We start from the raw sequence: 22,920 nt of genomic DNA, 5'->3' as shown, positions 1-22,920 counted from the left end.
TCGGGGATGAACAAAGTATCTATCTATCTATCTATCTATCTATCTATCAGTTCGCATGACTCTTGGTTTCTTTCCTTATCAACACTTGGAATTGCACAAGCCCATCAGAGCGTCTTCCGCAGTGACAGTGAAAGAAATATCATCATTTTGAAATTAAGCAAGAAGAAAAACATTTTCAAGCATGGCGTTTGCTAAAAAAAAAAAAAAAAAAAAAAAAAAAAAAAAGAGGATGACAAATAGCAAAGAGCTACCTCTAAAATGTATCGTATTTAGATCAAACTGTACAGCGATTGTTCTTTTGTGTAATGGAACACAATTAGGGGGTAAGACGGTGACTTTTTGCAATTTTGAAAATAAGCTCCACCATAATCGCCAGCATAACAAGGTAATTAGCGTCTCTGGACACCTCGATGCCATGAATATAGGTTTGTAATGAAGAAGTGATACGGCCAAGCTATCAGGAATGGCGACTAAAGAGTCACTGGCTGTTGTTTCAGCCACCCTATTTGCTCCGCGTGTGATGCATGAATACCGTAACTATGGTGGGCGTGGCTTAACACTTTCTGTCGGATCTATTAATTGTGGTCGTGTTTTTTTTCAATATTTCTAGTTTTCGTTCGAATTCAAAATTTTTACAGAAAAGATATGACAGTTTTGTGACATCGACAGCTAAGTTACCACTACCAGACACGCACTCATTTTGTTGCAGTGCAGTGGATGCCGTTGAGAGGGGATGAAAAATGTAATTGAGCTGAATATTCTAAGAACAACACGGTGGATGAAGGGAAAGATGATTTACTGTAAAGTCGTAACGATGAGCAAAGGGGGCTGGTGCTGATGAGTCAAAAGAAGGCATCCAAAATTCGAACACATGACAAGCAGGGGCGTGCACTTCATCGCTGTTCATTTGGACGTGCAATCCAGACACAAAAAGACAAAAACGAAACAAAAAACAAACTCAAGTAAAGAAGAGGTGGAGGCACGGGATGCTCTGGAACGTATAGCTGGAATAGAAAGAATGAGCAGGTTTTCAGTGGCAAGAGGTCACTTAATTAAAAGGGCAGTCCGGTCCAGCCCAAGCGTCAGTTAAGCCCTACCGCATCCTGTGCTGGGTGTTATTTTTTTGTTCATGGTCCCCCGGTCACAACAGAAGCAGAAAATCAGTCCCGGCCTCGCCGCTCATTCCTCGTTGGACGTGCTCTTCTCTGTCGAGAAAGCGACGATGGCTCCAGCCAAGGTGGAGTTCTGTGTGGCCGAAATAATGATGACGGTGTGAAGGAGGACCAGTGCCAACAGGCAGATCTTCAGCCGCCCGCTGCACAGTCTAGGGGTGGCGGTGGAGGTGACAGAGGCCCCCTCGGGCCGACACGACGGGGCAGTCCTTTTACGCGGGTGCTCGGGGGCCCATCGGACGTCGCAGCACTCCGCCTTGCTCTCCAGTGTGTGCTCCCTCAAGAGGCCTAAAATGGTGTATGGACATACACAAATCACATTTCTTTTACAAAACAGATCTCTTTTTTTCACTGCAAATGAATAATTATATTGCTTATAGAAGAGATCACTAAACTTTTCAAAGCTGAAGGTAACTTCTTTGTTACTAATATTTGAAATAGTCGACAATAAATGTCACACGTTTGTCCAACAGAGGAAGGCATTTTACATGATTATAATCTCTGCGGTAGAGGTAAGATCTTGGGCCCTCACTTTCTGAATGGCTGAGAACAAGCGCTGTCAGAGCTATTAATCAGGCACACACAGCATTCTTTTAAATAGGAATGTCCGATACCACACTTTTAGTTTCCGACATTCAACTATATGAAAAGTCATTGATACGATTCAGGCTAAAAAGGTCTAATTATTAAGTCAGGCCAGCCGGTCTTCTCTCTTACCGCTTTTTCCCTCCTTCGTGTAGGATCTGCACTGCATGCACTTACTTTGACTCAAGTCATTATTAAAAACAAAGAACATGCTTACCAAACTATCAGTTTACCTCCAAATCCCTAAATCCGAAGAAATTTTCATCCACGGTGTCAGGGTAAAAGACGCACCGCTTCCCCCTCCACCTTCCTCACGTCAGACGTAATTTCCACTTCTTGCCTATAGCTTACAAGCATTACAAACTTTCTTTCTTTGGTCAAATTGATCACTATTTGCAGCTTGTAATCTGCAGAATATGATTTTCTTTTCAGTGCCATTTATTTCCAGTTTCACTTTCACTTTCGTCTGCTGCACGGAGCACAAATGCACACTATGGCGCTGAACTGTTCATTATTGGCATTGCACTTGCAGCCCACACTTGATTTGAGGGACACGGTCCCAAATAAACCCCACACTTTGAGTAAAGGTTGAGAAAGGTTGCGTCGGCACCAACCTGCGCAGATAAAGCTGGGGCTGCCTCCGTGGATTAAGTCGTCGTTGTCGGGCAGGATGAATGGACAGCTCTGTTGGACCTCCAGGCAGTACTGGTGGCACGATACTTTTCTTTGACACGACTGTTGCGTTGTGGGGAAATACTGCGCGCAAAGCCAGGGCTTGTAGGCTGTCTGGAAGGCACACAAGCAGTTTCATGAGTAGGGCAGGGGGAGATGTTAAACGTTGTTAAAAACTTTGTTCATTCAATTGACAAAACTTAACATAATATACAAACAATTACAGGAAGTACAAAGTATATGAAGTAAATCTCGGTTACTCCGGATTCGTTTTATTCGGATCTTCGCGAAAGCCGGATAAAAAGTTTGGTCCGCATGATTTCTAATGTATTTCTAGCGAAAAACCTATGCATATTGCGGATTTTATCATTCGGATCTTTGGCTATTCCGAGTGGAAATCCTAATAATTCTGACCCATTCCTATGCATTTTGCAATGTCTATTCCAGATAAATGTACCATCTCGGTGGCCTTGGGATAGGGCGCCTGCCCTGAGACTGGGAGGTCGCTTGTTCAAGCCTCGGCCGGGTCATACCTAAGACTTACAACATTGGTACTCATTGCCTCCCTGCTTGGCGCTCGGCATTAGGGGTTGGAATTCGGGGGTTTGGCCACTTAATGACTCCCAACATGTCAGTTGGGTGGGGATTCCCAGCCCCTCCTCTATATCCATTACCCAGAAAGAGTCAGAAAAAGACTATAGCCACCTCCCACTAGGGGGACATGGCTCTGGTATATTTATCTATACCTATATCTCTCAGAAATATATATATATATATATATATATCTCATCTCATCTCATCTCATTAGCCGTACCGCTTATCCTCATTAGGGTCGCGGGGGGGGGCTGGAGCCCATCCCAGCCATCTTCGGGCAGTGGGCAGGGGACACCCTGAACTGGTTGCCAGCCAATCGCAGGGCACACGGGGACAGACAACTCATTCGCTCATTCACACCTAGGGACAATCTGGACCGGCCAATTCACCTGAAATGCATGTTTATACATACATATATCTAAATCTATCTATATCTATATTAATATATATATATTCCGGATAAATCTCCTATTCACATTAGCCAATCACAATCTTTGATGCTACATTCCCGTAAAGTCAAAGTCGACCCGCCGTCTTCGACGTCATCTTCTAGGAAAGTTCTCGATCTGAGGCTGGATGACGCAACTTTTACGTAAAGTGTATGCCATCCTTTTGTCCATAGACAAACAAATTTATCTATGCCTTTGTCTTCGTGGGACATCTTCCATGTTATCACTGACAGACTGTATCCCTCAAGTTCTGATATTTTCGTGCAAAACGACATAAAAGGAGACTACGCTGAGTGTCACATAATGGCGTCAGTAAAGAAGAAGAGTTGAGAGGACAGGACATTAGAAGAAAAATCCAAAATCATACAATTCTGTAACGATCACACTAGCATGAAGAAGAAACATATCGCGTCTTATTTTCACATGAAACCTAATTCATTAATATTCTGATTTTATATGTGTTAACATAAACGCGTGAATTCATGTTCAATCGAAACTAGATGAGTTATTCATGTATTTTCTACTAAACATAATTTTGATGTCAGGGGGTCTGAGAATACCGGACATCTGCTAATCTGGATACTCGGATAATTGGGATAATTTTCCCGGTCCATTTGAATCCAGATTAACAGAGTTTTAGTGGATAATAAAATGACAGCAAAACAATACAAAACTATGAATAACAGGTGCTTCTGGAATATAGTTCAGCCCTTAAGTGGCAATGTGGTCATGCATGCTTGAGGGACACCTTTATTAGAAGAAGATGGCACAGTAGCAGATCGAAAAACCATCAACAGCTCAGAAAATCACTTGCTTCTCTCTGCCCAGTCTGGAGGACATTGTCAGCTCTCTGTACTGCAGCATAGCCAACAACCAGCGCCATCACTGCCCTAAACAACCACATGACTGAAATATATACATCTTGTCTATGTATAGATAAATGTGTACCCGAATCTTCTTTATCGACTTACAGGATGTCATGAAAATGAGTACACCCCACGCATTTCTGCAGAGATTGCTTTGACACAATGAAAGGTAGTCTGTGTAAAGCTTAAATAGCATTGTATATATATATTGTTCCCTGTGAAAAACACAACCTATTGCCATTAGTAGCTAAACAAAAGATAACTAAAGTGAGTACACCCTCAAGTGAAAGTTCCTGCAGTGCAAATATTTTGAGTGGGCACCACGATTTTGCAGAACCACCTTAATCCTCCTGGGCATTGATTTCACCAGAGCCTCTCAGGTTGCTACCTAAATGCTTTTCCACTCCTCAATGACAACATGACAGAGCTTGGGGATATTCAAGGTTGTGTGCTTCTCCACCTTATTCTACTGGGTTTAGATCTGCAGATATGCTTGGGCATGACTCTTAGCCCCTCTAGAAAAAAATGTGGTCATCTTATATGTGTGTTTAGGATCATTGCCATGCTGAAACACTGCAACATGACCCAGTTTCCAAAGGGAGCGGATCATTCTCATCTCCAGTATTTCACAATACATCCTTGAGTTCATGTTTTCCTCAATGTAATGCCCTTACCCGAATACAGTTGCACTAATGCAGCCTCAAACCATGGCATTCCCTCTACCATTCTTGACTGTTGGCATGACACAAATTTCTTTGTACTGCTAACCTAGTTTCCAACACACATGCGTCACACAATCTGAGCCAAATAAATTAATCTTTGTCTCATCAGACCAGAGAATATACGTACTCAGAAAGCCACGGCCCTTGTTGACATATCCTCAGCAAAGTTTTGTCTGGCTTTCTTGTGGACAGCCTTCAGAAGAGACCACAGCCATACAGACCAATTTGATGAACTGTGCAGCGTGTGGTCTGAGTACCTACAGGCTGACCTCCCACCTCTTCAATCTCCGCAGCAATGGTGACAGCACTCCTGCGCCCATCTTCCTTTGTTAGCAATTGGATGTGATGGTGTTCACATTTACTCAGCTTATTTGAGCATCCAACACGAGCCATGTTGTGAGTGCATGCTGGTCTTGGCCACTGCAGTACAGATTGACTTCATGGTGTTTGATATCTCCTTGTAGCCTTGGCCAGCTTTATGTACTGCAACATTTATTTTTTAAGTCTCCAGAGTTCTTTGCCATGGTGTGTCATCTTGGAAGTTTTCAGTCACCAATATGACAGAATCCAAGAGCAGCACTACAAAATAAACACCTGAGACCTGGTAAGAGTAACAAGTCACATGACATTTTGGAGGTAAAATGAGAAGCAGTGCTTTTTTGGACATACAGGTTGTTGTCTGGAGTGTGCTCAATTTTGTTGGTTTCTTTTTTCCTGCTTATTTCTTTACAATTTCTTTTTTCTCAGTTTTTTTTACTTGTTATGTTCATTTTCCCAAGTTTTTTTTTTTTTTACTTACTTTTTTCTTTTTCATGTTTTCTTTTTTTGGGGCTTCATTTTGCCCCCTTTCTAAGTCGTTTGGGAGCTGAAAGACTGAAAGAGGCGGCTCTTTTTCATGAGATGAGCCGAAAGAGCTGCTTTTCTAAAAAAAGAGACAACATTTCCATCCCTACAACAGGCGGCACTACTTTCAGTGCAGCCAGCACTGTCCTCCAGTTCCGACACTTTCTCATACTCTTGTTCCACTCTTATGGATTAATTCGTGATATTCCAAAAGCTCAGTAACCACTTCATCATTGCCACAGTCATGCAGGTTAATTAAACTGTAATAAGTGAGAGAGTCCACACTAGTGTCTGCTGACACAGAAAGTATTATATGAATGCAATAGCATATGCGCTTACAAGACTGCCATCAGTACTACGTCCACTTTTCCTTGAGTGGACAGAGTGACCGTGGGTGGGCATTGTCCACCTCTGCTGCCCTTGGTAATGCCTCTAATACCCGTAATCGTAGTGCCAGGTCTAATCTCGTTGCAAACACTGTTCACTAAGTTTTCATCAATGACAATACATTCTAAGAATGGAAGGCAAAAAAAAATCAAATAGATTGTTTTCCTTTGTCCCCATGTGCATAAATTAACAGGACCTATATAAAACCGTCTTGACTTGAAAAATCAGGTCCACAATTATAGTACAATCGTAACAGTAAGATTTTGCCTTCATACACACCAAATTGGATCCGAAAAATAAGGGGCAATTCCCAACAGCGAGAAGTGAGATAATAAATCCAGGGATGCCGCGGCGATCGAAATAGAACCGAAACAAAACTCGTCAGACAGAAAATCTGGGCGCTCCTTAAAATGCATGCCGGCAGTTACCAAGGAAACATCAGTCTCTGCTTTCATGGGAGCTCAATAGGTGCTGCCCCGCTCACTCTTGCGCTTCTGCTCTTGTGCATGAGTGCAAGCGTGCAATCGCGTGCGGTGTGCACAGCGTGAAAAGGGAAGTTGATGAGAGCAAATTGAGTTAGTGAGGAAGCAGACCTGTAGTCTGATTTGATCAGTCTAATGTGTGATCATTGTGAATAGGGACCTGGCACACAAAAATCTCCTGTCACCTGGTTGCCCGCCAGCCATGTGACATAAGATGGGCAAATGTTTCAGAAAGAATTGGCTCACCCAATTATGAATATTCAACTTAAGAGAATTCCCAAGTACAATAAAAAAAAAACTTTTTTTGATATTCACAATGCTTTGATTTAAATCTATCTACAAATATGCGTCGACAGGGCCCACGCTGTGTCAGCAGGTATGTTTACATGCCTTCGGTTATTTAAAATCTAGTAAGCACACACAGAACTCCTATTATTGTCTGGGTTCGACTGCAGATAGTCAGATTGAAATAGTTGAGTGAGTCCTATATCTTCCAAATACTGTATGGATAATACGCCGCAACTTTTGTCACACAATTTCAACCATGCGGTTTATGCAGAGATACAGATAATGTATGCCAGTTTTCTAACAGCCGCTCTAGTAGAATAGGTAAGAATGAGACAGGTGGTGTCAAAAGAAACGCAAGTCACAGCTGCTGTTCCTTCCTACCCATCGAGACATCCCATCAATGTCCATTGTCCAGTGTGCATATATTTCATTTTTATTTACACTTATCAAACTCTTTCACCGAGGACAAGTTGAACCGGCTAATTATCCTGACATGCATGTTTTTGGAATGTGGGAGGAAACGCACGCAGGCCCGGGTAGAACATAAGAACTCTGTACAGGGAGGCTGCGGGAGCTGGAGTGGAACCCTGGACCTCTGCACGCCCGCTGCGCTCTAACCCCGCAGCCCCCGTGCTGCTCCAATCATCATTTTCAAGGAATTGTGTGCTCGTCTATATGCAACACAGCATATGCATTGACACACTCCTGCCACAAATCAGCTTTTGGACAGCTCCCTTATCCTGGCCTTTTATAATATACATATTTTTGGCCACTTTACAGCGTGAGTTGACAATTAAGTTTGAAAAGTGTAATATAATGTAACTCATTTCATATGTTAAAAATTATTTAATGTGAATGGGATCGAATAAAGATTTTGAAACACAACGTCATCCAAGATCGTAATACAATCTTGCAGGGTGATCACATATTGTATACACACCTAACTAGATCCTAACATAATAGGACCAAGCAATAAATCTTAAACAAATAAAGAACAACAATCACTGATGGCCGCTTACTTGTCTACATGAAATCTGCGGTTTGGTGAATGCGGAGTACAGTACTTTTTTTTGTCTTATTATGTCACTTTTCAAATACATCCGACTGACAACCGGAATGCTTTCTACCAAAAGGACGTAAGTCAGAATGAACATAAGTCAAAATCTACAATGGCGCCATCTGCTGCACAGACAATATCTAGTAACCCGGTCTCGTGGTAGATAGCAGTGTCAGATTGAAATGGGGGTATGCCATCTCGCTGCTAAAAATGTTCGGATACATGGCAGCTGTTACATGCTGCGGTGCCGTACATTGTATCATACAATTAAGCATCTGCTGGTTAGGGTCATGAGCACAGGTTAACGAAAAACTAAGCAGGTCGTTAGTCTGATAATACTTGTATATACCCGAAGTAAGAGTAATTTTGAAAAGTACAATAAGAATTGAGAGGATTCTGGATAGTGGTGTTATTCTTTCAATTTGAAAAGCACACCCTAACAAAGGAATGGATTTCAATTCAATTCACAAATATTAATCGTTTTACAGGAGCATCGACAATAGAAGTTATAACATTTTCATTGCAACTCATCTCTACTGGAACTTCTCCGCTCATTTTTTACCTTATATATATCTTGAAAGATCACCAAGCATTGGAGCTAAACCTGCATTATGCCTCTTTTGTATTGACAAAAGATCACTAATATCCAATATGACAAGGTCTCATCTACAGATGACTCAAGAAATCGAACGCAAACGTCGGAGAGTGACGAGACAGCACCTCTTTAATCTGGATAGCAGTTCACAATAAAATTACATGTTGGCATCCACATGCATTTGCTTTTTAAAGAAAGCAGATGGCTTTGTGGGATTTTTGACATGTATGTTGTGCAGCCCTCCTGTCAGTGTTTGGGTGATTGGAGGCCATCTGGGATTGGCTGGTGATTCTGTGAATGGAGTCTGGCATTACCATTCATGAATACAGACAGAACCTCTCAGTAATTCTGTTCTTCTCTCCCTCAGAAGGAAAAAAAGAAACCTAACTGAGTAGTCCCTGAATGCATTGCTTTTTTCTCGGTCATATGCTGATACTATATGGAGGGTACATACCAAGGCTGTAAGAATTACTCGACGTTCTTGACAAAATAATGATTATATCAAAAGCGGACAATGAATTCCACTGTCGACTATTGTCAACTACAGTCACCAGACACATTTTTCCAACAGAGTTAGGCATCTCTACACGATTATAATCTCTGTTCATGCGCAATAGCATGACCTCTAACATATAGAAATGCATCAACTTGTATCTCCAGTAGTTGGTTCTTCACTGTTACACATTGGCAAATCATCACATACGTGTACCAACACTCCTTCAAGTTTGGGAGCATTTTGGACTGGATACGGCGAAAAAAAAAGACTACTTGCAAAGTTTCTAAAGCAGACCTTGTGCATTATAGCAGTAGCTCGGTTATGCAAGAATATTTGAAGAGCATGTCGGACAGATTAACAAACTTTAGTCTGACTTGCCTTGGTAAGATTCGAGTAAACATTCAAGCCAATACGGTTTTGATGACATACATTGTACATTTCATATGCGTATACTTCTCTATAAATGAAAGCTCGAGCGTTATATTAGACTGCCTGATAAACAAATTCTAAAGTATTCAATCGGCCCGAAGAATGCCAGTTGTTCAGTTGAAAACAACAAATGTCAGTTGTTAAAACTGATTTCAAACTGTTAGGAATCATTAGGTTATTTTGTAAAAGACTTTTCAGTTGACCACTGAATATACTTAAAAAAATTGAATTGGTCTTTCTTGTCATTGATTTTAATGTCGTGGAACACAGTATGTGACAAAATTGGACATGGCACTCCAGGGTACTAAACATAGTATGAAGATATTAGATATAAACAGATAAAAGACTGTAAGACAAAAATATTCACAACGTAGTGATTAGAGAATGGCTTGAATTGTAACAATAGAAAAAAGAATAATTCATCGTTAACAATAGTTGAATGAAAAGAAAAGCAAAAACCGTTAGCAGCAACAAATACATAATATTTGTTTTATTACTTTTCTACTGTTGTTAATGACCCCAATTTTAGTTCACCGGGATAAAAAAAAATGTTTACTCGATTATAATTTATCATATATTCGCCTGTCACTAAAAAATGGACAGAGGTTTATTCATAAACATATGTCTCTACTGACTGAGGACTCTGCCTAACTGTTTTCTTGTATGAAAAAGTAGTATGCTCAATAAAAGACGCAACTTTCATTGCACCCATTTTTTGTGTCTATTGTCATTTCCCACATAATTAACTCAACTTCGTGCTTAATTGAAGAAAAAAATGAAAAATGATCCAATTATTCAACTAATCGTTTCAATAGTCTGTGACTAGGCGACTATTAAAATAGTCATTGGTTGCACCCCTAGTACATGGTACATTGATTTAAGAGGTACACATTGGGTACAGAAATTAACAACCATTTTTTGGAGCACTGTATTTTGATTCAAAAGGACCCGTTGAAGCGTATTCTAAACGCAGTGTTTCAATGAAGCTGGTCAAGAGGCTTTTTAGTGTGCCTGGCTACGATGAGCAAACAAGAGCTTTCCGCCACATTAGACTGCCAAACCACCTCTTGACTTCAACAACTCATTCTCCATTTGGAGTGGCTCAAGCTCACTGAACACCTGGCTGTGGATGACATGAATGACCACTTACAAAGTAGCAATTAAGGTGGTTAAAGTAGTTGTTAAAGACAAAACAGTAAATCAAATATATTAGTTTTTATTATGAATTTCTATTTTAGGCAAACAAATATCAAGATCTTTAAACTCATGACAAGAAGTTCAAGCTAATGTCAAGAAACTACGAGAATAGTGGTTAGGGTTAATGATTGTAATGATTATTATATTGTAGAATTATCTTAATCGCAATGGTGTTCAGAATATATCCTGCCAATAAAAACCAATTCTCAAGCAGCTGATTTCCAGCCTTTGATTTGACCAACATTCTCCTCACACTAAATTCAATGAACACGTATAGGACAAAGATGAAAACCACCATCCTTCTTCATTGACAACAGTTTTGGGACTAACACGATACAAAGGAACGGATTCCCGGAATGCAATTTACTTTTCTCAGTAATGAGTACTGCAATGCAGTACTAGTGAAACTGCTGTTACTATATAATGCCTTACTCTGTTACTTACAAAAGGCGGATCATTAGTGAATACGTACTCTTGTCACTGTCAATCCTTCGCACACGATTTAACAACTCATCAGTAATCACCACAAAGTTTCTATATACCTTCCAAGTACACCTGATTAGAGTTACGGTGGCGCTGTATCAAACGCATAATATGAGGGAACTGAATTTTCCGTCATGGAGATACTCTCCCAAACCTAGCAGGGGGTGGAGAACGTATGGCTTGCGAGTACATCTGGCTCAGTGACAAAATGAAATACCGTAAATTCCGGACTATAAGCCGCTACTTTTTCCCCAAACTTTCAACCCTGCGGCTTATTCAGTGATGCGGCCAATTTATGTAATTTTTCTAACGGCCGCCAGCGGCGCTCGAGTACAAAAGGTAAGATTTAGACCAGTGGAATGTATGCGCCGAGGAAGACTGCAACTTCTTGGCTTGACTAGCTGCGAGAAATCTTTCACTGAAACTGGCCACATGCGAAAGGCAACTTTTTCGCAGGTCTGCCAGTGGATCCTGACAGCGTGGGGCAGCATAAAAAAATCCACCATCACCAACGGGTTCTGAAATGCCGGTCTGCTGCTTGACGGAGAGGAGGGCACAGAATCAGGAGTGGATGAAAGTTCTAGCGACAGTAACGGCGCGAGTCCGGCTGCGGGAGCGTGGGACGACGTTTATATGACAAAGAATCTTTCCGACACTGAGGATGACAACTTTGATGGGTTCAGTTCTAAGGAGGAAGATGAGGACGGTTTACTGTGATTTTTACAAGTACAGTATGTTTTTGTTTTTTTTTAACAGACCCGTTTACTGTGTTGCGAGCGTGTTGCTAGCGTGTTGCTACCATTAACTGCCCGGATGAAAGTTATATTATTATTATTATTAAAGCTTTGGAAACTCTTTTGGTGTACCGTCTTTCTTTGTAAATATGTGTAACCATGTATAATATGTATTTGCAACTGTATATTTTTGTAATGTATATATTTGTATTTATTTTGGACACTTATTCTGATATGTTTTAGACGGGCGAATTAAAAAGAAGGGGCGTAACCAACGCGGGCTGACGGGAAGTGGGGACCGGTAAAGGTGAGTGTTTGTGGACACGGCGGACAATAGTGGATGTATATTTTGCCCACCCTTACCTTTGGAAATATACACTTTTTTCTTTGGATTACTTTTAACGGGACCCGTACTCTGCCGGTCTGCATCAAACGTTAATTACCGGTATCATTTTCCGTTCATTTTGCCGGCTGTGATTTTTGGACTGTGTACTTTATTGAGGGATATTCAGTTACAATCGTGGGACTTAATGTTGGGCCTGGGTTAATTTTGTGTTTGTTACCTTTTTTAATGTGGGCGCATGCGGCTTATATAAAGGTGCGGCTTGTGTAAGTACAAAATCAGTTTTCCTCTTAAAATGAGGTGGGTGCGGCTTATTATCAGGTGCGCCCTATAGTCCGGAATTTACGGTAGATGCAATTAGATACTGCATTGTTACATGCAAAGCCAAATGTAGCACGTACAAATCCAGGACAACATTGAATATATGGAAGGTTAAGTCCAGTTTATATGGGGTACAGTCTCAATTACAGTTTACAGTCACAGTGTCACACCAACAGATGGTTGGTTGTAAATTGTTAAATAATCCTTTATATGGTTGCTCAATAAACAATCTATGTTAACTGTTGAGACACTTTGACAAAAACCCACAATCCAACTGTAAACACCCCAAAACTCTAGCAAAGCACCCAAAGCAATTTGATTGGGTGAGCGGTAGGAAAGGGCGGAGCTATACACACAGCGCGCGCTGCTTCTTCTCCTCCCCAAGTGCCATTTGCACCAAAGGTAAATACATTGGTATCCTCGTTTGTTGTGTTTTGTGGCATTTTAACAAAATAATTTTGCTTTGCACCTAATTTTGAAACAATTATTTAGGACAAAAATGATGATTAAATTGAGCCTCAACACTTAAGTAACTGTGGGAGGGAGACAAATTTGAAGAAGTATATTTAATCCTTCTGTAGTGTAGTGGTTAGAACATTCACATTTCACGTGAAGGGTCCCTGATTCGAGACCAGGTGGAAACATATGTTGCCATGGAGATGGATGGGCGCCACTAGGTTGTACTTGCCCAAGATACACCACAGGAAATGGTGCCCCTACAATCCTCGTGGTTAAGGGGTCGAACCAACCATATTTATATTGATACGGGACACAGGCTCTGGCATTATTATTGTTTCCTCTATTTATCTATGAGAAAGCTGTATCCCCCTAGTGGGAAGTGGCTGGAGCCAAAACCACACATTTACCAATCATTCATTGCACTTTGCTCTTCCCAACCTGACACTGAACAGTAAGCCCACAGCACAACAATGGGCGAGTTGCTGTGCCATGCAACCCTTCATCAGCTGAGAGAACCAACAGCATACACTGGTTTTTACCCCTTCCGCATCATACGCGTCGCTCCCACCTTGGCCCACCTGCTGGCCCAAGCAGGCCATTTTTGGGAGCACAGGTTAGCCAGTACAGGCTGCGTCGATATCATTAATTCTTAACTACCCTTTGTCATTCTCACCTATCCCTAGCACACGCTCTTGCATCAGTTAAATTAACCGACTTCACATCCAGACCAAGATTCACCCCATCCATCCAATCATATTTGGGCCTTCCGCTCATTTCATTTCCCACCACAACTGCACTACATATTCTGTTCGTCTAACGGCATTTATCCATTCTTATTATTTCATAGATTTTATATAATCATCATCAAAAAGGCAAGAGCTAAAGAATTAGCTTTTGTCTGAATTTTGGTGTTTTTATGTGTAAAATTATTTTTGCAATGCACCATGTCTGGAGAAAAAGGGAAAACGTCTTGGACAGGACTTAAAAATGAAGAAGTAAATCTTAGAGTCATCTGAAGTCAAAATGGATATGGGCATGGAGTGACTGGACTATGTGTTTGTTCGAATGGTTCAAATTTTCAAGTTGTGGCGTCAGAAAAAAAAAAAAGGATAATTAATACATTTTTCTCTATACATTTATTGAAGGGGTGGCAACAATGCAACAGACTATAAGGCGTTATAGTAGGAGCGTCAACCAAAAAGTCATAGGTCAGTCAAACTTTATTAACCCCTTATTGTTTTGAAACGTTGGGGAGCAAATACTTGTTTTAGACTGTAAGATGTCACCAGTCACAGAAATATGTCATGCCACATTTCAAACTTTTGGGATTCAAGAGGTGTTAATCATTTAAAAATACACTCATCGCAGAACTGTCCCGATCAGTCTGAAACAGAATACGCGGAAAATGTAAATCCGGGGTAGCTCATCAGTGATGTTGTTTTGCAGGAATTACAGTACATCCGATGATAATACGCAACCCTGTTCCCCTTACATCCGTAAATGTAGAGAATCCAACTGTGCAAAATAATGACATACTCCAAAACACGCAATAATCCCGACAAATAAACAAAATCCTGCTGAAAAGCATCTGTGCATCAATGGACGTTGCTTGCTGCAATACATTTTTTTTTCTCTAGGTCGTAGATCAACCTAACTTGTGAATCACATCTTTTTCAGCCAATTCCAGGTTTAGGTTTGAGAGCTTTCTCCATTCGGGCCCCGGTGCTGTGGAATGCTCTTCTCCCTTGGATTCGATCTGCAACCTCAGTGGAAATGTTTAAATCTAAGCTTAAATCACATATCAATAGCATATGAATAACCTATATTTTATGTTGACAATATCTGTGTATTATTTGCCCTCATGTAGGTTTTAGATCAGAGGATGGTGTCATAATAGTCTGTAGTTTGCAATAGTCTTTGATCTGTGCAGCCCTTTGAGACTCTTTGTGATTAAGAGTTATACAAATAAACATGACTTGACTGGAGTTTTACTCCGCTTTAGCCTATACGAGCTTGTAAATGCTAAAAAGGACCCGCAACCTTTACCTCCAAATAACTTTAGCCTATAGTGACCGATTCAAATGATGATTGACACATTGGTTAGGAAGTGAAACGCTTGTGTTTATATATCCCAGAATGCACCCACCACCACTCGGCAGCTGCTTATCGTAGTTGCGAGACCTATTGCAATTTAATATTGATCCATATATAAGGCGCATGATCAGCTTTTGTAAAAAAATTAAAGCTTTTAGGTGCGCTTCATTGTGTAGAATATATATATATATATATATATATATATATATATATATATAAAATTAAAAATGGAACAAACTCCATGACAAGTATACTCAACAAAGACATTTTTATCCTTTCGTTTTGACACATGTGATGATTTGCCAATGTGTAACAGTGAAGAACCAACTACTGGAGAATAACATTCCATATATATATATATATATATATATATATATATATATATATATATAATGCTGTTGGTCATAAAACTGCTCTACGTAGATAAAGCAAAGGCACTATTGGCACATACAAATGTAAATCTAAGCTGCAGCCCTGTCACATATATTCTGTCCCTGTGACGTTATAGCCACAGATAGAGGATGTAAACAATGAAACTGAATCAATTTTGAAAAATATAGGTCATATTCTTGTAGTAGAAGTCGGAACCCGTAAGTGCCTCTGCCTCGGAACTAGATATGATATGCAATAGAAGGTTTATGGTCGTGATTAGCTTACAATATGATACAGAAATTATCAACATACAGCTCAGGAAATCGATCTACGATTATGTGCAGTAAACAATATGTATTAAAGACCAGTACTTAAGACCTTGAGCTGCAGTCATTTATGAACCCTCATCTGCGGAGCATTACGAGACATTAGCATTGGTGACATTAGTTAAGCTAATACATTAGAGAGTATTCGAGTCTAAAATAGTAAAGCAAAAAATTAATTGTAAAATGATTTAGGGGAAAAAAATAAAATAAATAAACAACTCAGAAAGCTGGTAAAAAAAAGACAGTTTGAACTCAACCTGGATAAATATATATCTATGTAGTTTTTGTTTCTATATGAATGAACTGAGAAAAACAAAACATTCCCGTATTAGACATATCGAGATAAATATGATATCTTGTTTTATTGGACTGAAAATTCCACTTGTACACTCATCTCATCAGCTGCACCGCTTATCCTCAGTAGGGTCGCGGGGGTGCTGGAGCCCATCCCAGCAATCATCGGGCAGTGGGCAGGGGACACCCTGAACTGGTTGGCAGCCAATCGCAGGGCACACTGGGACAGACAACTCGATCGCTCATTCACACCTAGGGACAATTTGGACCGGCCAATCCACCTGAAATGCAGGTCTTTGGAATGTGGGAGGAAACCGGAGTGCCTGGAAGAAACCCACGCAAGCACGGGGAGAACATACAAAGTCCGGAAGCTGGATTTGAACCCACGCAGGAGGTTCCCAAGACCTTAGAACTGTGCGGCACACGCGCTAACCACTGCGCCGCCGTGCTGCCTCACTTGTACACTAAAGGAGTTAATTCAAATGCATCAGGATGTAAAAAGAAACCCCCAAAAATGAAGTATTCATATGATTTCATACCCTCTTGGACCATACTATAGTACTATGTAATTGAATCGTAATTCTCCAATGTTGAATCAAATGAAAATCGATCATATGTCTCAACAAACCGACCATGAATCATTTCACAACCCGCAAAAGTTATTGAATCCTCTTGAGGATGTGCAAGATTTTAATACTTGGTTATATCTTATAAAAAGTTTACCAATCTATGTAATAGTCTTGAAATAGACACTGAGAATATAAAAACAATTCTATGCCCCAGACAGCCTCACAAGATTTGCTTCACTAGACAGTATATAAAATGTCTGGTAGACCATCTAATTCAATAAAAGTTTTGCCATCATTTACAAGTTTGATTCAATGCTTTGTACAACTACCACTGCCTTATTAAACGCGACAAAAGACAAAAATAAAGAAGTTGCTACCACTCTCAGTACAGTACTTTGGTAAGTTTCAACAATAGTCAGTTTCACAGGCGGACAAAGAGTATATGGCTGTTATGAAAGTAAAGATCAAATACCCGTTGGTTACGCCTTCATTCCATGTTAAGTATACTAATGCTTAGCCTGCTCATTACATTGTTTATTATGTGTTAGCATTAAGCTAACTGGAGAATTCAGAATCGGTCACTATTGGCTAAAGTTATTAGGAGGTAAAGAAGGCGGGTTATTTTAGCATTTACAGGCTCGTATAGGCTAAAGTGGAGCAAAAAAAGCCTCCAAATGGCCAGAAAGATGTGAATCACAAGTTAGGTTGGAAAATATATGACAAAAGACTATTTGGGGGTGCGCCTTATTATTCGGTCGGTGCGCCTTACAGTGGAGAAAATACGGTCTATGTAATTAGGGCTGGAAATGAATTAGTTGTTTATCGACAGCCACGTACTTACCTCTGTTTCAGAAGAACGAATTAATTTGTCTCTATAGTCATTGATAACGATGTGGTGAACTATTATATGCAACGGGATCAGACAAGACACTCCAGGGTCAACATGTAAAAGATACTTCAAAAGAAAAAAATATCGTCAAGATAAATGGGTAAAATTATTTACAACGTAGTGCTTAGAGACTTGAGTCACTGCTACCAACCAGCGTTGAAAATTCAAAGAAAAATTATTTTGATAACGCTCAAACTCATATCTTTTTTTTTTCAATTGGCTGGCCACCCCAGGGTGTACCTGCCCCTTTCTATCAGTCATCTACTACAGGATAAAAAAAAAATGAACGGGTTTGAGGATTCTTTTTAACATGTAAAGCAGTGACCAGCAACCTTATTAATACCACGGACGGTTTAATTTTAATATTCTCGCGGCCCAGCCCGTAAATTACATTAGTAACAACAACAAAAATAATAATAATGAACCAAAATCCACTGTGTAATCACTAGACCATAAGGGATCTCGGTAACATAGGAAAATGAATTAAATGTTATCTCATCATCACACGACCTTTACTGTCGCTACCATTTTACAACATTGTTTTGACTGAATTCTTTACCATTATACTCCATTCCAACATTGTACAACGTGGCACTGTGGGTAAAAATATTGTGCGGAGGAAATAAAAACCTAATGCTCTCTCCTTTGTCATCTACAGTCCTTGAAGCCCAGTGGTAAGGATTCGGTGCTCCGGTGCATTCGCACTGATCGCTGCTTGGCTCTGTGGCTAGGACCTTGACTCAACCTCTTGGCTGAGAGCAAGTGTCTCAGCCCCTTGGCTTTGTAGCGTATTATGATTTGACCGATAACGGATAATTGATAAAGAATATAGAACAATAAACCTTACAAAATTCCCCCCACCCCCCGCTCCCAATGACGAGAGGGTGCATCCAATGCTGAGCAAATCAGGTCAATGTTATACTACCGTAAACCATACCTGTCAACCTGTACGGTTTTGCCGTACAAAGTACGTTTACTATGCATTTTAAGACGTGTATGACGTACGACAAAATCTGTACGGAAAAACGCAAATTTGTCAATTATGGGTATCATCCGGTATACACCGACTATCACGAAACGGCAAATCAATCAAGTCAAACGAGTTCGCTGCGGAAGCCTCTATCTTGGTATCGTTTGATGTAGAGAAAGGAAGTCCGTCTCTTTTTAGAGAACCGGCTTTTTCGGCTCAACTCATTAAAGAAAGCCGGCTCTTAAACGATTACTTGCTTTGATGCATTATATTACGAATTGTTATGTTGTACAAAGAAGTTAAGAAAAAAAGGAAGTATAAAATGAGAAAATGAAAAAATACAGGTTTGTGGTTATCCCTTTAATCAGTATATTACAAACAATAATTTAATGCAGAAAATAAATTAATAATTTGAATAAGAAAATTTATTATTCTACTTAATTATATTTGAAAACATTTGTTCCTTCTACAGTGAACGTCCAAGCTACTTTTTTTATAATAAACCTCATTCATGTCAAGCAACTCAGTATCTCACAACAAAATGTTGATTAACGATATATATGATATAACAAGGGCAGCACGGCGGCGCAGTGGTTAGCGCGTGTGCGGCAAAGTTCTAAGGTCTTGGGAACCTCCTGTGTGGGTTCAAATCCAGCTACCGGACTTCCTGTGCGGAGTTTGTATGTTCTCCCCATGCTCCGGGCACTCTGGTTTCCTCCCACATTCCAAAGACATGGATTTCAGGTAAATTGGCCGGTCCAAATTGTCCCTTGGTGTGAATGAGCGAGCGAGTTGTCTGTCCCTGTGTGCCCTGCGATTGGCTGGCAACCAGTTCAGGGTGTCCCCTACCCACTGCCCGAGGATTGCTGGGATGGGCTCCAGCACCCCCGCGACGCTGCTGAGGATAAGCGGTGCAGCTAATGAGATGATATAACATGTTAAACTATATAAATAAACACGTTTGAAAAAAAATATGGTGTAAGATCATTTTGTATTTTGTAAGGGAAAATACAACATTTTGTAAGGGTATGGAGCCGTGGAGGTTGACAGGTATGTACAGGTATAATGCCTCTCAAAATGCACGTGGTCATAAATAAATATGGTAAAAGCAAAAAAAAATAAAGCCTTTTTTTTCTTTCTTTTTCAACCGACTGATGGCCCGGCACTGGTCTGCAGCCCGGTGGTTGCCGACCACTGATATAAAGAATGGATGATAGCTGGATTGGAATAGGTGTCCCAGGTATCCGATCAAAGCGGCGCCGCCGCGAGCTGCAGCCTTTCCAGCAGCTCCATGATACCTCGCACTTTTTGTGATTTATTGTTTTTATTGTCTGCTTCTATCTTTGGTGTTTTTCGTCCCGTTTGACAACTACACTTTGGATTACCTTCTATCCTATCGTTAAGGGTTTTAACGTACAAATTGCGTTTATTCGAGGAATCAACTCCTTGCCCTGAAGAATTCTCGTTCCGATGAGGGGGCCCTAACGTGGATGCAGAACCGGAGATAAGGTGAAGGCTAGGCGCCTAGCGGCGTTATAAGCCTTCGGTACCGTCCATAGTCATGGTAAATGTGAACTCTCTACCAAATAAGACAGACGAACTGGCTGTGTTGATGAAGAACATCAAAGCGCACAGGGAGTGCAGTTTGCTGTGTTTTACGGAAAAGTGGCTCACGTTTAGCATCCCGGACGCTAACGTGGAGCCACCCGGAGCTACCCGGACCGGAGCAATCCGGAGCTACCCGACTTCAGCTCTGTTAGACAGAGAGAGACACGAAAGCCTGCGGGAAGAAGAGAAGAGGTGCACTCGCTAACACGAGGTGCTGTATCCCTGGGCACAAAGATTTCCATCTGCCGCAGGGACGTCGAACTTTTGGACTAGCGTGAGACGTCATCCACTCCATGGCTAAACTACAACAAGCACCCCGACGGCATCCTCTTAATCTATTAATAATCAACAAAGGAGATTGCTGGAAGTGTACATTTCCCTACGGGGATGAATAGTGTCTATCTTTCTATCTATATTAGGGCCTATACGTGCACATTAGCACTGGGCAGCCAGAAAAGCTACATGAATGAACACGAAGCTGGTCCATCCTTGAATCTGTCACCCGTCTCCATGGTGACAGGAGGAGGTGGTGGAAGACCACAAAGCTGGCGTCTATCCGGGTCCAAATCAACAGATGGCCAAGGCATCACCCTTATCATTAAGCAGCCCAAAAACACAAAGCCCCCTCGCACCAGCAGAGATCCCCATGCCTACCTTGCACTGCTCCATGCACGTCCGGACCGAATACTCGGTCGGGTCGTATTTCTGAGCCATGAGCTCAAAGTCGTCGTACTTCTCCTGGGCGTGCTGGTCGTAGCGCTGGTACGCCTGCACGCACAAAGTGCACCGTGTCGTGTCACCGTCGTCCAGCACGTCCAAGCTGCAGTTCAAATTGTCTGGACTCGCCGAGCCGCCAAACAAATCCAGCAGCGAGTAGGAGTTACAAAAGGAGAGGTACAAATCGCTAATATTTACACCCGGCGCCCCTTCTTTACCAGAGAGGCCCCTGCACAAGTGGTCGGCGTCGGCCATAGTCAAGCAGGAGTCGGACCAAGTGTCCGAGTGGCAAGTTTCCAGCCGCCACAGATGTTTACTGGAGTTCCCTACAAAAATAGCCAGCGGCTTTTCTCTGAGGCTGCTGTGTGCTGCTGAACGGCTCTGCGGTGAGAGGAGGCGGGACGAGGCCAACTTGTCTCGGGTCCGAGACACTTTGGCCTCGGCGCAGAACCACAGGTGATCAGAGAGGAGGATGGTGAGAAACAAGAGAGATGCCAAGGACAGTCGCCATCTCTGCGCCCTCTCCGAGTCGGTGAATGGCTTTTGATTCTCGCGGGGGGGTTCTAGCCAGATTTGGGAGCCGTCGTCGTCACCTTGCTGCCGACACGTCCCAGCACCCCTGGTCATATTTTGGGAACCGGCCACGGCTCCTCTGCCGCAACAGTCATTGACGTGGGGTCCGCTTCGCGTTCCTCCGCCTTCAGTTGTCGGCTGGTGGCTCGTCCCGGCTTTCCTCGGCCTTCGCGGCGGCTAATTCCCATCCGAGTCGGCGTGGGCCGGGTGGCGAATTAGAAGCAGGCAAGCTCGGGCCGCATCCTCCATGGCTGAGAGGAGGGGAAGCCACGGCCACTTTAGTCGAGCCGCTCTGCTCCTGCGCTTCTCCTCGCCTCTTGCGTGGCCTCGCGGACGGACGCGTCTTATCTTGTCCACACGCTCACCGACACTTCGGTCGCGTAACGGTGCGGCGGCTGCCGTCTTCCATCATGGTCTTGGCTCGGTGTCGGCGGATAGGCCCGCAGCCGGTGACGGAGCTCTTTGCTTTTTCAAGAGCTCACCCTCTTCATCCCGCTGCCTTCGTCAAGTCGCCGCCATATTGGCCAAGGAACTGTGCGTGTTCGTACGAAGGTGTCAAGCAAGAGGAGGAAAGGCCTGCAGTTTCCGGATTTTTTCTAAAAAATAAGAGCTCCCCTTTAGTTGAGGACTGAGGTCATTCGATGATGAGATCTTCGCCTTATAAATTACAATTAAATGCGTTGAAACGCTTTAGTTGCGCTTGGTTTTACGTACAGGGAAGGGGGGGAAAGTCCATTTTTTCAATTATTGTTGATTTAATAATGTAGGCCTGCCAAACACAGCCAATTACCCCCTTTATTAAATGATTGCAATTTCCCTTATTAAGTATGTGTCAACAACGGCCAAGAGCCCATATTCTTAATTTCAGTTGTGCCCTTTGCGTTTTATCTTACTTTTATCAGAACTGTTTCGGGAGGAGCACAGTAGGTTCGAGGAAAGGGGGCTGAGCAGAGTGCAGGTTTTTAACAGTGTAGCTGTAGCAGGAAAATGTCCAATGTGGGAAAAGGCCTGCTTCAAGTAAAGTCCAGGCACCAACTGAAACCCTCAAAAGTGACTTCATTCGAGCCTGCCTAAGAGATGCATGTACCTGCATCTGAATCGCGAACAAGCTGACTAAAGGCTGCAATCATGATTTTAACCTAGGAGATGGCGGCAGAGAGTAACACAGTTTCAAATTCCACACATCTCCTTTAAGCGATAATAAACCTTAGAAACTCAATACAACTCCTATTTACTCACAGCAAGACAAACTTTGTAGCTTTTTCAGTGGCCTCAAACTTGATTTTATTGGGGGCTGCCAGACCTTAGGTCTGGGTGAGGTTGGGCCACATCAG

At 41.9% G+C, this 22,920-nt stretch overlaps 1 protein-coding gene across 2 annotated transcripts; it reads right to left on the bottom strand.

Annotated features, from left to right (window-relative positions):
* Positions 1 to 779: 779 nt before the first annotated feature.
* Positions 780 to 22,275, bottom strand: nalf1a (NALCN channel auxiliary factor 1a). Of its 2 annotated transcripts, XR_015849877.1 has the most exons (4): positions 20,951 to 22,275; positions 2,372 to 2,543; positions 1,098 to 1,460; positions 780 to 1,004 (listed from the first exon to the last, which is right to left on the bottom strand). XR_015849877.1 is itself a non-coding variant. In XM_088329946.1 (3 exons), the coding sequence occupies exons 1-3, from the start codon at positions 21,638 to 21,640 to the stop codon at positions 1,180 to 1,182; spliced, it is 1,143 nt and encodes a 380-aa protein (XP_088186072.1). In that variant the 5' UTR covers positions 21,641 to 22,275; the 3' UTR covers positions 780 to 1,179. The 2 variants fall into 2 exon arrangements, 1 of the variants encoding a protein (XP_088186072.1); XM_088329946.1 differs by having other exon boundaries at positions 780 to 1,460.
* Positions 22,276 to 22,920: the final 645 nt, after the last annotated feature.

Source organism: Urocampus carinirostris, chromosome 3 (genome assembly GCF_059441175.1).
Source record: "Urocampus carinirostris isolate Australia breed hairy pipefish chromosome 3, RoL_Ucar_1.0, whole genome shotgun sequence".
Taxonomy (NCBI): Eukaryota; Metazoa; Chordata; class Actinopteri; order Syngnathiformes; family Syngnathidae; genus Urocampus; species Urocampus carinirostris.
The sequence above is the reverse complement of the archived record's forward strand: the minus strand, read 5'-3'. Positions and strand labels throughout refer to the sequence as shown.

Coding starts and splice junctions, on each gene's coding strand:
- nalf1a (XM_088329946.1), bottom strand. CDS start 21,640: ATGACCAGGGGTGCTGGGACGTGTCGGCAGCAAGGTGACGACGACGGC. Junction 2,544..20,950: donor CGTGCATGGAGCAGTGCAAG/GTAGGCATGGGG, acceptor TGTGCCTTCCAG/ACAGCCTACAAGCCCTGGCT. Junction 1,461..2,371: donor CCCCAGCTTTATCTGCGCAG/GTTGGTGCCGAC, acceptor ACACCATTTTAG/GCCTCTTGAGGGAGCACACA.